The sequence below is a fragment of the Pleurodeles waltl genome, chromosome 7 (assembly GCF_031143425.1).
Source record: "Pleurodeles waltl isolate 20211129_DDA chromosome 7, aPleWal1.hap1.20221129, whole genome shotgun sequence".
In the NCBI taxonomy this organism is placed as follows: Eukaryota; Metazoa; Chordata; class Amphibia; order Caudata; family Salamandridae; genus Pleurodeles; species Pleurodeles waltl.
The window spans coordinates 44102546-44117887 of record NC_090446.1 but is presented as its reverse complement, the minus strand read 5'-3'; the positions used below and the strand labels follow the sequence as shown (position 1 = coordinate 44117887).

Sequence of the window (15342 nt, the reverse complement as noted above, 5' to 3'; positions counted from 1 at the left end):
CACATGCACTTTAGCACTGGATAGCAGTGGTAAAGTGCCCAGAGTAACAAAAACAGCAAAAAACTGAGTCCAGCACACATCAACAACCTGGGAAACAGAGGCAAAAAGTTAAGGGAGACCACACCAAGGATGAAAAGACTAACATACCTGAATTGACATTTTCATAGAGTTAGAATTTGGAAAAGTGTGTTATAATTTAAAAATGTATATATATTTTTTTTATTTGTAATTTAAAAAAAAATCAGAGTCAAATCAGTGCCAACTTTGGTAGCAGGGGAGTCATAAATAATGATGCCATTTACATTTGGGTTTAATGTTCAAAGCACATGTTTGAATCAAACTTGTAATTGTGTAATTTAACTTAGCACAACTGACAGGATATCCTGCTGGCTTTAAATCATGTCCTTTGTTTTTTTTTAATGAGCGTAGTATAACACTCTTTATTCAGTGTTGATTGCATGAATATGTTATTATTCAAGTTGTATGGGATATGAAATTTAGGGCCTGATTTAGATTTTGGCAGATGGGTTAGTGGATCAGAAAACAAAGTTGTATTACAAATGCATTATTTTCTAGGGCACTTATCTTATAGAGGATGGGATATTCATCACATTTGTGAAAGAGTATCCTCTTTGTCAAACTCTACAATTAGGTATGGTAATAGCATCTTATTTTACATTTGAAAAAACATGCATTGAAGGTATACGTAGATGTAGTAACCATAGTAAAAATATAAAAACTAACATTTAAAAAACAAAAAACACTGAAGTTCACCTGTTATAGGTTACTGTGCTAACTATACCATGCGCCACTGTCATGCATGGCATGTGACCTCACATATTACATCATGCACAAGACATGTTATCTGTCTTCATTAATGGCATCAATGATGACATCTCAAATGACTTCATTGATAAATAACTTTCACACCGTTTGACAAATCTGTACAACACTTTCCAAAAAAAGGTAAAAAATAGGTTCAGACACCTCAGATCCTTCCTGGAAACTTTGAGGTGATCCATCAAGCAGGGGCCGAGAAAGAATGGGTGCGCCAAAGTGTTGTTTTTCCATGTTAATTCACAAATATTGGTAATCAGTACAGGAAAAATGGCTGAACATAGTTACATCAAATTTATCAGAAAAGTAGGTCTTTACTCGAAAAGGGTCCTTTTTGTTGTTTGGTGTAAATCCATTCAGCAGTTTTTTGAGAAGTTAGCATCGAAATTATAGTGATTTCTGGACATTTGGACCCTTTGGGGTACTGTGGGACTTATGCACAAATTTAATAAATAGAGCATTCTGATTGGGCGAGACAGTTTCCTTCTCATCAGTTCCTACAGTTTCGCAGGACTGGTACTGGTCATGTGAGACAGAGCAATCTGATTCGCTGGTTGCAACATGAAGAGAAATGTTGCTGCTGCCATTACAGGACTCAGGAACTTGGTCCCCTGACCTGTGTTTACAAAACAATGGAGGTACAAGTGGGCTGCGGGGAAGTTCCCAGACCCCATGGCCCTGGCCAGGATTCCCAGAAGGATTTTGTGATCCAAAATGATGAAAATAAATCATGCCATGGATACCTCAGTACTTCCTTGAGACCTTGAGCAGCTGCTTGTGCAGTATTGCAAGGCTGCTGCGGAAGGCGTGGTACCACAAGACCACACAAGCTCTAACAAATTAAGCTTGCGTGGTCATGCACTACCACTTTTGGCACTTCATCTGCAGCACCACAAGAGTACTGCAGTATGCAAAAAAACAATAAACGTTATTTTATTTCAGCCCCAGGGAGGTTGCAGTCCTCAGGGCTACGATGGCGACGTGCCCACTCTTAATTTGAATGAATTTCTCTGGGGATGTGGTGATCCCTGGTGCTGCAGTGGGCCCAAGTGGTCTCCCCACATTATTTCCATTTTTAGCCCTGGTGAGGTTAAGGGATAAAGGTTTTGCCTCAGGGAGGGGGTGGTCCCTGGGGTGTGTGGGGACCAAGCGGCGAATGAGCCACGACAACAGTGTCAACAGGGAGCAGAAGATGTAAATACATTAATAAAAAACCTTGACAAATTGAGAAAATCAGAATTGATTAAATGCTGGGAAAGCAAGTCCTTACAGAAATACCTCGAGGCATGGAGAGTTCCCAGAGGTTTATGCATTATGCTAACACCTACATATGAAAATCCTAATCCTGATTTGTTAAAATAGTGGCATTTGCACAGTGCGAAGAACACAGCAACACAACACTTTTCCAATGCAATCGCCCCTAGAGATTTTAGATATGACTAAAGCCCAAACTGCATTATGGAATTACACCACATTTGGCAGAAAGCTAGGTCCAGAAAGTATGCTTTTCGTAATTTGGTGTAAATCCATTCTGTAGCTTTAGAGCTATTTGAGGATAAAGACATTTGTATATCTAAGGAGGATCCATGCCCCAAAGTAAGGCATTGCGGCCCCCAGTTTAAGTTTGTGAAGGATATGCAGGTCTGTAGTGCAGTAAAAAAAAAACATCCACTCACACACTCTCTCACAAACTAAGTTACGTTGGGGGGTTGGCCACAGAACCTGGCCATAGGCCAGGCCCTGCAGGCACAATGTGTTGAAAAAACATAGAAATTCAATGAAAAAAATAAAGTTACAGTTAGGAATTAGCATTTAGAAAACCTTACAAATGCACTAACAAAAACAAAGGTTACAGGGAAGTTATAGTTAGGTTCAGAATTTACACACACAAAACCATAGAAATTCAACTGTTTTGATTCAAGTTATTTCAAGTAACTATAACTCGTACCCTCACTATGCACAGATAACTACCGTACGTATTACAGCACCCGTAACATCTTAAATGACATCAATAATAATATTTCAGCAACATTTACTGTGAAATTGTTGATGAGAAAACTGTGCATGGCGGAGGCGGGGGCGCGAGTTATAGTTACCTTAGGGCAATAGTTAAAGTTTCTTGAAATAACTGCTGAATTTCTATGGTTTTGTGCATGTGAACCTTGAACCTAGCTATAAAGTCCCTGTAACAAAAAGTTCCTTAATCCAGTAAACAACAGTCACAGACACACTTTGAAAATATGCAAATGTAATGCACCTGACATGAGACTCTACTCCTGCTTTTTTTCTACACTGATGTTTTCCTAACACAAATGAAAATGGTGCAGTTTGCACAGCATAAGGACAGCTGTTTTTTCCTTCGCAGAGTGTGACTAAGAGCTCTCCCACCTCTTAGACCCCATGGGTTCCCTAAAACTACTAAACCAATGTAAGTCCAGATTTTCATTTAGTTTTTGTTTTGTCTGCATGAATAAAAAAACAGGTGTGCATCACCAATAATGATCTTACCTTATCCTTAGGGCAGCGTGTGTCGGCTTTCCACCGTAATGTATGATTTGTTGAGAACCTACATCACAATTTATGAGCATGGAGCACTCCACCAATTATGTTTTTGCATTTAAAAATGAGTTATGAATAATAATGTCTCTCTACGTATCTTCACCGATATAATGATGAGAGCTATTCCCCAAATATGGTTGGTACAAGAAAGCACCATGTATCATGGATGCACAGTTGATGGGGACACACAAATAGTGCACAGCCTTTGAAATAAGTCATTAAGGATCTTAGTCAATGGTCGTGAAGAAAGCCAGACAACCAATTTATAGGTGATTTTTATTGGCTGAAACATGTCAACCCTAGATGTCCTAGAACACTAGATACTCTTAGGACATCCCCTATTTGTGTTAACCTTGCTAAGATACCCTCAATAAAGAAGTACACAATCAGTATAAGGGCAACCTGTAGGCAATTTTAATCTAAAATCCCATAGCAATCTCTTATAAAAAGAGCTCAGATAGGGCTATCGGGTGAGGAACTGAGGATGAAGCATACCTCCAGTGGTACTGGTGGGATAGGGTCTTTTAATAAAGACAATTACGTCCCCCCTTGCCACCTTATTGAAGAGAGGGTTCAGAGAAGCACGGCAACAAGAGTATTCTCCCTGTATCATGTTGCTTGTTAATGTTGGAAGCTGAGGCAACACTTTATTTCTGCTTCTGGCTCTAAATTTGTGATATGAGACTGAATAATTATGCTTCAAATGTCTATGGACACCCTAGGCAACTGACTATGTCATGTCAGCTCTGGGTTAGTCCTCCTCATATTGTTTAATTGTCATGTCATGTGCTATTAATTGCATCTCCCTCAAAATGAACACATGGAGAGGTGGTGGTGATGAGTTTATCATAGAGTATGGTGATTTCAAAAAGGATTTACCATCTGAAATGAGTGTACAAATGTCTAAGCAGCAGGCTTAGGTTGTAGACAGAGGAACAGAATTGGTCCAAATGAAAATGATGAAGTAATTGACTGAGACAAATTCTTTTGAGAACTGAAGGACTTTATTGTGAAATAAATTATATTTCTATAAACATAAACTGTGATTAAAATTGCCAGTTAAGTGCTCTATAGGATTATTTGTGTGTCCCAAATCCCAGAATGTATTGGTCTGAGATGAAGTGGGTTTGGTGAAAGAAGCCCTTAAAGATTGTTTGTTAAATAGATCAACAGCGCTACGTTGCATCTACAACCTGCTTGCAGAGAATTACACAGAAATAAAAATAGGGGACCAGAGTTGTAAAATAATTTGAACATCAAAGACTAGTGATTTACTATACCATATCTCACCCATGCATCTTCATTATTTAATTGCTATGTTTTTGAATATATCACTGCTACTTGTAGATTGCAGCAGAATAATGGTTTGCAGTCAAGAATTACATGATCCTTTAATGTTAGTTGCTGTTGGGAACAGATGTTGTCAGAGTATCATTATCAACTAGTTGCAGTTTTGCAGTTTGCCACTATGACCTGCTAAACAACTATCACCCCAGCAAATCATTGATGTTATTGTAGCATACTTAGTCACCTCAAAGAAGAGGCCTTCTCCTTCCTAGAGGCGCTTGATGACACGTAATGCTGTTTGAGAGCATGATCCAGTCACTGTATGATTGTTTAAACTGACCTGAAATCTAAATCCATCCAAATAAACCCCAGAGACACATGATCTGTATAAAGTATGAGGTCAAAGTTTCACTTCCTGTATGGCAGCCATGCAATTGAATTAGTGGAACAGCAAGACCCCTCTTTACTCAGTCACTAATCTGGACACCTACAGGCAAACAACTAGTGAAAGAGACAGAAACATATGGAAATTAGAGTTACATGTGTACTGGCTCTGACAACCTCTCCCTCATTACTGGTTTGTGTGAATTGCTGGTCATCAAACGAGTAACCTCCTTCACTAGATCGACAATGCTTTCATTAGGACTAATTTTTATGGTTGCTCACAACTAACTGGTACACATTGAACACAGCAAACAGATGAAAACATAGGCCCATATTTATACTTTTTTGCGCTGCATTTGCATAATTTTTTTACGCAAAAGCGGCTCACACTTACAAAATGTAATTGTATTTTGTAAGTTTGCGCCACTTTTGCGTCATAAAATGACACAAATGCCACACAAAAAAAGTATAAATATGGGCCATAGTGTAGTGAGAAGCTCATTGAATGTCCCACTTAAAATATGTCAGTTTTCTTCAACCAAGTGCCCCACTGAGTGCAGGAATGTGCCTCTTACACATTGTTTTAAAGAGCAAATTGACACTGCAGTTCCACTTGCTTTAGTGATTCCAAAGTATAATGGGGGTTTCAGCTTTTCAGTACACAGGTACATTATCCCATACCTGTCTCTAAATAAATACATGACATTTATTCACCTGATTGAAAACATCAGTTTTGCAGAGTGAGTAAAGGTTGAATGATTCTGCCCTTGGAGGGATAAAGCTAAGAGCTCGAGGTACAATCCCCGTTGTCAGTACGCCAACATCATGCTCCCTTAGTACTGGGGTGTAATACAGTCGGATGCCAGAGCTGTCTTTACGCCCTTGAGGAAAAGAGACACAGAATACTTCTATTAATAAAACAGGTTTAATACAGTAATAGCATATCTTTGAGAGTTCAGATGGACACTGAAAACCCTTACCTAGTTGTATATCTGCTTTGACCACTACAATGTTAGGTGACCATTAATTATCTGTGATTATCATCATTTTGACATAGTAAGTATTTATGCAGTAATTTCAGATATTGCAGTTCATTTTTTAAATGGTAATGTGTTGTAATCTTTTAAGTTGTATTTATATTTTTTTTAAAAATTCAAATGCTATATACGCCAACTCTCACAGACACACCCACACACAAACACACACACACACAAACACACAGAAAGACACACACACACAGAGGTATGCTTATAAGGAGAGAGAGAGAGACTGAGAGAGACAAAAAGGGGGAGAAACGTAAAGTGATGTTATAGTTTGAAATGGATAGAAACTTTTTCATGGACAAAAACAAAGGTGTGCCCATCAAGCCCCCTTATGGCCTTTTTCAAATTGTTTATTAAGACTCTGGAAACGAGTCCCAAAGTTCTGTAATGATGGATGCATCATTTTGTTCAGAGTTGTGTCCAGCCAATCAGATCCTCTGTCAATCATGGGTCCTGTCTTATTAATTTTTCAGACATCATTGGTCCCCTGTGTGACCAACTGTCCATATATACCTAAGCTTTTGTGAGCATTCCCCTCTTCATGCCCAAACCATGTCCCTCTTTAAACTCTAATTTTCTAAATACAGCTCAACATAGTTACATCAAATCACAAAAAACATGCTTTTTAAGTAAATGTCTAACTTTTTGCCAAGTGTTGTAATTCTAGTCTTTATTTCTGAATTGGGGAGCAAAATTCAATATCAGGATTAGCATGGGAAAGCAACATTATGAAACACACTCTTTTTCTTAGTCCTTGCTTGATGGATCACAGAGAAACTTTCTACAAAGGAGCTAAACTGGATCGGCAATGTTTTTGGAAAGTTTCATAAAGATACTTTGAATGGTACTAAAGTCATTAGCAAAACAAAAACTGTTCTTTGCATGGAAACCTTGACCTAGCTATACCTACGCAATGATGGCCACCAGGTGTGCTGTGAGTTCAACTACTGAATGAGCGCTCATCAGTAGAGGAACAAGTAAGGTAAAAACAAAAAGCAATTCAGGATAGGGTGAGGAACATTGTCAACATGTTAGTTCTCTTCAACTGCAATAAGGTCTCAAGCGTAAGTTATTTACTGTATTATTAACATGTTTATATGATGAATTGCTTGTTGTCTATATTTTATGTATTTATTTCCGGAATCTGGATGAGTATCCTGCCCTGCCAAACTCCCACTTCATACATCTTACTTGGAGGCGGGAGAAGTACCCTGATTTCTGATGGTAGAACCAGTAGTGGTCCTCAAATCAGAAACCTTAAATGAATATCACAGAGTTAGCTTTAACTTGAAAAAAACATTGTAGCTGTCACAGGCCTGCAAAGCTTGTTCTAAAAGAGAGTAGGATTTTCTCTGTTCCATGTTTTATGTATCTTCTTTTTCTGAAGTTCATGAATGCTCTCTGAAAGAGGTTTCCAGTGGGGCTCACTTATACCTATGTGCAATTTCTTGCCCATTTTATCTTTAATATGCATTTGCATCTTATCTCACATCCAATGCTCCCCAGGTGTGCAAGGATGCTGAAATATGTCATGATATGATACACTTATCAATCTGCCACGCAGCCAAAGAACGGAGGTACGAGATAAACAGTGACAATAACATCCTTGCCACTGAGGTACCAGATTGTAAGAGCATTGGACTCAACTGGGGTTTCATTTCGGCTCATTGTAGAAAGTAATGAAAAACCTCACCTTCCTCCACAAAGCTCTGAAAGTGGGAGAACCAAGTGGATTTTATCCTCAGATTGTTATCGTAGGTGACTTATTCAACTCCTTGTGTGGACAGGTGATTTAACCTCAAAGGCCTCTGTGCTACAAAGATCGTACAATCCAAACCAGTCATCCTAGATTGTGCTAATTCAGAAAGTCCTTTTGTTACTTAAAGTGTTTAATAAGTTTGTAACTTGCATCCAATGCTTGCGTCAAATCTTTGATGTACTAGCTATTTTAGGATCTTGCTGCCAGTCCACACAATATGCTTTTTTGGGTCTGCTGGGGCTATACGCTCCCTCACAGGCTTACAATAAAGTAAATAAAAAAGCAAATTCCATACCCTTCTATGACTAGCTGTAGATTGAATGGGAGATGGGTAGCCAACACCATCTGGAGATGCTCCTCAAACCCTTCAAGTCAAAGGATTTTTTAAAGCACCCCAACATACGGCCAGTGGTTTTAGAGGGGCAAGAAGTAGAACACCTCTAGATTACTCAACACTTATAGCTCATGTCTTTTAAATGACTTGAAACTATGGCCCTCTCTCACATAAAACATTCTTCTATAATGGAAATGACGCTCTTGCAGCCAGTTGGCAGTAATGCTCCAGTTGGCCATTGCTTCTAGTTATCATTGAGCCTGGGCTACACCCACCCAATAAAACTTTGGCAAAAGGTAGAAGGGAAGTCCATGGACATGCCAATGTTCATATCAACCCTCTCAAATGTTGTCTTTACCCCTGCCGGTGATATTGAGGGTTTGTTAATCTGGTCCTCTAACTAACTATTCAAGAGACATGCAGCGCTAATTGTGTAATAAATATGCCCATGAGGCAGCATTTTAATCTTTTACATCCGGAAGAAACACTCCAAGACGACCTAATAAGTTATTTGCAGCAGAAACCTAGGGGGGACCTTAAATATCTCAAAATAATAAGTTGGTTCCACATTCCCAGAATTATTTGAACAATTACTGTGTTTATTTGAAATGTTGTCAATGTAGATGCACACTTTAAAAGGCTATGGCGGTCATTCTGACCGCAGCGGGCGGCCGTTGCCGCCCGCCATGCGGTCACCGCCGAATGACCGCTCCACGGTCTTTGCCATTCTGGCTTTCCCGCTGGGCCGGCGGGTGCCCGCCAAAGGAGCGCCCGCCAGCCCAGCGGGAAAGCCCCTGCAACAAGGAAGCCAGCTCCGAATGGAGCCGGCGGAGTTGCAGGGGTGCGACGGGTGCAGTAGCACCCGTCACAATTTTCACTGTCTGCATAGCAGACAGTGAAAATCATTGTGGGGCCCTGTTAGGGGGCCCCTGCACCGCCCATGCAAGTGGCATGGGCAGTGCAGGGGCCCCCAGGGGCCCCACGACACCCGTTCCCGCCATCCTGTTCCTGGCGGGTTTTACCGCCAGGAACAGGCAGGCGGGAAGGGGGTCGGAATCCCCATGGCGGCGCTGCAAGCAGCGCCGCCATGGAGGATTCCCTGGGCCAGTGGAAATCCGGCGGGAAACCGCCGGATCCCCTTTTCTGACCGCGGCTTTACCGCCGCGGTCAGAATGGCCCTGGAAGCACCGCCAGCCTGTTGGCGGTGCTTCCGTGGTCCCCGGCCCTGGCGGTTTGAAACCGCCAGGGTCGGAATGACCACCTATAATTCCAATATCCCTTTATGATGTCTGACATAGTGAGACCTCCTAATGTCTGCATGTCAGGAAGCTTAGAAAGATATATAGAGTGTATGCTGAAGCACTTACCAAAAGCGAGGCCCTCTCCATTGATGTCATGAGAAAACATACAGACACCTTTCCTATTGCAACAAATTCCCTCCATTACCTCTGTCATTGCCATAGCTCTATAGAACCCAAAAACAAAGCAGTCCTCTGCATGCAGATAACTGTGTAGCTGGCTGGGCTGATTATTTCTGAGCTCTGAAGCTATTTTCTTTCTGTACAACATCATGCAGGTACAGATATGATTATCAAATACATGGACCAATGTTAGGGTCTGATTGCCTCTGCTCCTACCGAGACCTCTGCTATCCAAAACGTTGAGATTAATTGGATGGCAACAAGTCAAGTATACACAATGCTACAAACCCTTTGTGGGGTGTAACTGTGGAATACATAACTCTATCCAGACCACTTTCTAGGATCCTTGGGTCTTTAAAGTATTCTATATCATTAGCCCATGCTGCTGCTAATAGTGGGGGTGGATGGGGGGCACCAGACACCAGTTAGGGGGCACATTACCTGGTCTGAGTTGTACCATGACAGGAATATGAGCAAAAAATATCAAACTTGAGCAAACCACCGAGTAGGGATGGGTTGTCACTATTCTACTTTATATATATCATCTAAAACCCTACTATTTCCAGAGTGGTGTTTGGTGATATGTGAGTCTTAAAGGGTTAAGGCCCTGGTCTGATGTACATTGGATTTATGTTGCATGTGGCACATATAGATATACAGAAAAAGGTTATCTTTCAGATGAAGAACGTTTCTGTACAGTGGCAGCTCAATATAAGCATTGATTTATGCATTTTTAAAGTTTCTGGTTATGCTCAGTAGTGCTCTAAGTAAAAAAAGAATGAGAATGCCCAATTCAGGAGCTTCTGAGCCCTGAACCAGTAGTAAACCTCTTATTGATATAGCACCTTCACTTAACAGAGACTCTTGTTAGTGCCGGGATGCCTTTGAGCCATTGTCGGATAACTAGGATAACAATTCTATGCTATTCTTTTATTCCAGTGGTATGCTCAGTCAAGTGTCAATTTCTTCTGGGAACTGCTTTTTCCATTTAACTCAGATTTTCTACTGAGTCACCACAGTTAGTATGCAAACAATAATTAGTGTTCTGCTCTGCCAAGTAACAGGGCAAGGTGATTCATTTCAATTATCTTAGTATCTATTATCCTGAAATGACTGAAGTCCATGGCAGGGTAATGAACTGGAGTTGAAAAGCAACAAGAGCTGTCAGTACCTACTAGTTTCCCTGTCTAATTTGCACTCAACAGTTCTGCTTTTCTGCAAGCTGTGTAAAGAAAAAACTGGATATAAACAACTTTGGGTGGGTCAAAGCCACCACAGCACCAGTTCTTTGTAAAGTATGATTTCTATTAGTGGACTTTAACAGCCAGCTGAAGAGTTAATCAGTTTTCTCCAAATACCTGAGACAGGAGTAAGAAAACCTATTATAATCTCATATGAAAACCCACCAAGTGATGGGACAGTTCAAGAATTTGTTAACAACATGATCTTCAATTCTGATTGTAATTACATGGCCAAGGTCATATCTAACTATCTTGGACACTTCCCTTGTGCAAGCAGTCCTAGGTTCTCAACAGTCAGCATACGCCCTATGATAACAAATACCATTCCCAAAAGCAAAAGGTCTTGGGGCTCCTAATCAGACAATGCAGATGAAGATAATTAATCTTTCAAACTTCCTAACAGGAATTTTAAAATTGCAGATTCTGGTAAATCTGGATGAGTGTACACTTCTATGGTAGGCCTCAACATGCAGACACTATGACACCTTCACTTAATGAACAGATACCCGCAATGGATGCTAGCACTAAAGATTTGGCACAAATGTTCTTTGTTCTGTTCATACTAAAAACTGTGGCAATGTATCTTTTCAGAAGGAGATCAAAGCTAGAAAGTCAATCTGTGAAAAGCACTTTACAGTCTAAGTCAAAAAATTTCACAATAGGGTACAAAAATAAGTATTTCTGGTTCTCATAGAACAGCCTTGTGGCGGATATTAGGAAGGCTAGAGGATAAGCAACTAGAAGCTAAGGGTGGTGTAGTTGTTTACTTGAGCATGAAGATTTCTGATTTGCAGACCTGCCAAGAAATTAAGGGCCTGATTAAGAACTTGGTGAATGGGTTACTCTATCACAACAGTAACGGATATCCCAGCTACCAAAATGTAAATGCTGTTATGTTCAATGGGTTTTAGATTTCAGAAGATGGGATATTTGCCACCGTTGTGAACGAGTAACCTGTCAGCCAAGGTCTAAATCACACCTTAAATCCCAAGAGGACTGGATAGAAGGACACGTTGCAGGGTAGTGATACTCCCAAATTGAGGGCCACATTTTAGATGATACCTTCCCTACATTTCAGATTTTCAACTTCTGCTGACAAGTTCAGCACACAAACATTACCAACTAGACCTAAGTATAAAGCCACACGTTTCAGGTCATCCTGCACTTATATATTGAATATTTTCTTATTTGTTATCCATTGATCTACAGATAGATATGGCGGAATACATACTATGATACCCGTACTCCGGTATTTATTTTACCAGTACATTTTTTACATTAAATGTCACAGTTTTAATCACATACAAGTTTTACTAAATTGCGCCACGGTAATCATCTTTCCCAATGTAGCACACTTTTACAGGGTTAACGTAAGGATCCTCCAGTGTGCCATATATACCCTCCAGTATGCCACTTACGTCATTAAAATATGTTCTTTTTATACTATTCTTCTTCTTGGATATGTGTATGCCAAGGTATTGAAAGCTCTGTCTAGATTTCAGAAATGGGCCATCCAATTGTGGAGATGAAGACAAATCTGTAAGAGGGAAATATGTCTTCTTTATCTAACAGCCCGGGGAGGGTCCTTTCACCTTAAATACGCAAAGATGTTTTTCAATGGAGGAAATTGGGACTGCAGTGTATAAAAGAAAGGAAAATAGTTCTGGAAACTGGTGAAAAAATGCTCCTATATATGAGGCACTTTTTAATGACATAAACAAAAATAAAAAAATTTAAAATATCAAAAAGAAAGTTTGCTTCAAATTAGTATTACTTTTGCTATACTGCTACAAGTTGCTAAAAGTCATTGTAATGGTTTGTGTATCTGTGTAGTTATGTATTTGTTTTTTGCAGCTTTTTCCTAAATGGACACATTTCCACGTTTTACTTTGGTGCACAATAATGCTGTAGATTACCCTGAATGTGATACTGTCACAATCAAGGATGCAATACCAAGAAATTAAGACGCTATAAAGAAGCAACATCTGTGATCCCAAGTGATCTGGTTGTCTGTAAAGTAGAACATGCACTCTTGAGGTAAAGGCAAGCAGCGGTACCCACACCTGAGCACCTACCGCTCTGTAACATTTCGTTGTTATAGTGGATTTCTAGTCTGACGTAGGTTGGAGCAACACCTTTGCCCAGTGGGATCCCAGTATTGCTGGGGAATGTGAATGCCTGGCAAGGAGGAAAATAAATCATTATAACAAAATGGAGACAAGCAAGGAGGTGGCCATGCCACTTATGTTCAAAAGATGTGTTTAGGCGCTGATGGATCATTCATAAAACAGTAAAACAGTAAATATGACACACAATGCACTTTTGAATTAAAATAAATTGACACCAATATGAGGCAAATTGACTTGGTCACAGTGAGGGAAAGTGAATAGTGAGCAAGGTGAATATTCATGGTTGAGCGAATCAGGTACAAGCAAGAGTTATGAATCTCAAAAGAACCTGGTTTAGTATAATTCTGGGTCTTCTCATGAAAATGATTTTCAACTGGCTGTGATCTCAGTAACATCTCAACTCTCATAAAGTCTCACTCTCACTAGTTTTCTTTGGAGTAGATTCACGTCCTAACATATTGCACCGATTAAATCTGAATTTGTTGCTGAGTACTCAAGTTCAAGCCTTTTTCATTAAGACTAGAAACAAAGGATTATATGTTTCAGTTAATACCTATTCTTTGGCTATATTGTTTTGATTACTAGAACTGACACTCAACCTCAAATGTATATGTGAGACATCTTGCTACATTTATAGTTTTCTGTTTTCTAATGATACTTGATGTTAATTTTATCTACCATCCTCTTTCCTCTTTTTTTATTCTTTACTTTTTTCTATTATCCATCCGGATGCTTACTTAGCCCCCTTCTTTTGCCTCAAAATGTCTTTTGCCCATTTGCTGTCTCTCTTCTTTTATTTATCTACTTCATGAGCCCACTTTCGTTCTCCTATTCTTGTTTTATTTTGCGTGTCCCTTTCCATCTTAGCTTACCTCCCCTTTCTCCATCTCTTTATTGCTTTGACTTAAAGAGCGCCTAAAAGAGAATACTGGGCCACTGCTGCTAGTGTATTGTATTTGTCCTGATTTATAGCTCCTTTTGTGCTGTTTGTGTGACATTTCACGCTTTTCTTTAGGCTTGTTACACTGTGACATAGACCTGACAATTGCACTCAAATTTGTATTCTACTTTTTCTTTGGTTTTCCCTCATCCTGCTTCTACACTTCCACACCAGGGCCTCATTTACAAGAATCTGATGCACCTGCATTGATGCATCATATTTCTTGTGCTTCCCTAAGATCCCCTAATGACGCCATGGATGTGCTGTATTTACAATAAAGAGCTCAATGGTGCACGTTTTCACAGATGCATCAGAAATTCTGATGCATCTGTTGGCACTAAATTCATGCACCGGAGTATTATCGTAAAAATGACCCTTCTCCAGCAATGCAAGGAGGCTCCCACTGGAAAAAGCCCTGCATCAATTTTACACCTGCTTTGCCTCAAAGCAGGCAGTAACATTTTACTCAATGAAGTCACAGAATGACACAGTGAAATGTTGTAAATTTCACTGCCTCAGTTCTGCGTGGCTTTTTGCCTGGCACAGATATAATACGATGCTTGGCATTACAAACTAATGCACAGGGCCCAATGTGTTAGTTTATAAATCTGGATCAGTGCAGTGCACTGCTAGAGCCACCACAGCTTAAGAAAAAGATGCAGCTGTGACCCAAAGGGCTTGTGAATGAGGCCCCCTGAGTTTGGCCCATTTAATCAGTTCTGAGTATAATTGAAAATAGTTCTCCAAGAAGGTTAATCAGTGCATGGAAAAAAACAGGAGGAGGAGGTGAGAGACGAGTAAAGGAGCCTGTTATGGTTGAGTAACAGAGGGTACCAGAGAGGAGGTGAACCTTTTAGATACAAAGGAACTGATTGTGATGCAGAAGAAGACAAAAGATGATGGATCCAAATAGAACTGATGATTGAGCAACATGGAAAGCTTCCCTGAAGCGACAACAATGCTGAGAGAGCCAGCCTTATAGATGTCATGAAATTCCCCACCTCCATGATATAATCCATCCAGTATGCAATGGTGCATGTAACTATAACCGCAAACTTTGGGCAAGCACAGCTGTCTATTCATTCACTCACCTTGCCGCCAACAGCCCATCCAACAATCACCTCAGAACAGGCATAAAAGTCTGGATTGTCATTACATGTCGCAGGTGCAATGGTGACGTTGGTGGAGTTTGGACAGGCGTAGACCAGAATGTGATGAACCACATCTTCGTTGCCATCTTGTATGATCGAATCAAACTGTGAGGGGATCACAGAGTAGAAAATGAGTTACAGAAAGTACATTTTCTTTCTTGTGCTAAAAAGGAGGGAAATATTGCGGGGGCATATATATTGCACTCAATAAAATGATAAGCAGAGGAAAGATTCAAGTCAAATTACTATTATTTATC

General features: G+C 40.0%; 1 protein-coding gene across 4 annotated transcripts in view; it reads right to left on the bottom strand.

Annotated features, from left to right (window-relative positions):
* The window catches only part of LOC138303593 (putative DBH-like monooxygenase protein 2), a 186845-nt gene that overhangs the window by 150417 nt on the left and 21086 nt on the right, over positions 1-15342 (bottom strand). For all 4 annotated transcript variants that reach the window (XM_069242867.1, XM_069242866.1, XM_069242868.1 and 1 more), the window contains exons 5-7: positions 15026-15190; positions 12941-13043; positions 5782-5948 (exon numbers count right to left, since the gene is read on the bottom strand). In XM_069242867.1, coding sequence (XP_069098968.1) covers positions 5782-5948; positions 12941-13043; positions 15026-15190 — 435 coding nt within the window. The remainder of the gene's footprint in view (positions 1-5781; positions 5949-12940; positions 13044-15025; positions 15191-15342) is intronic.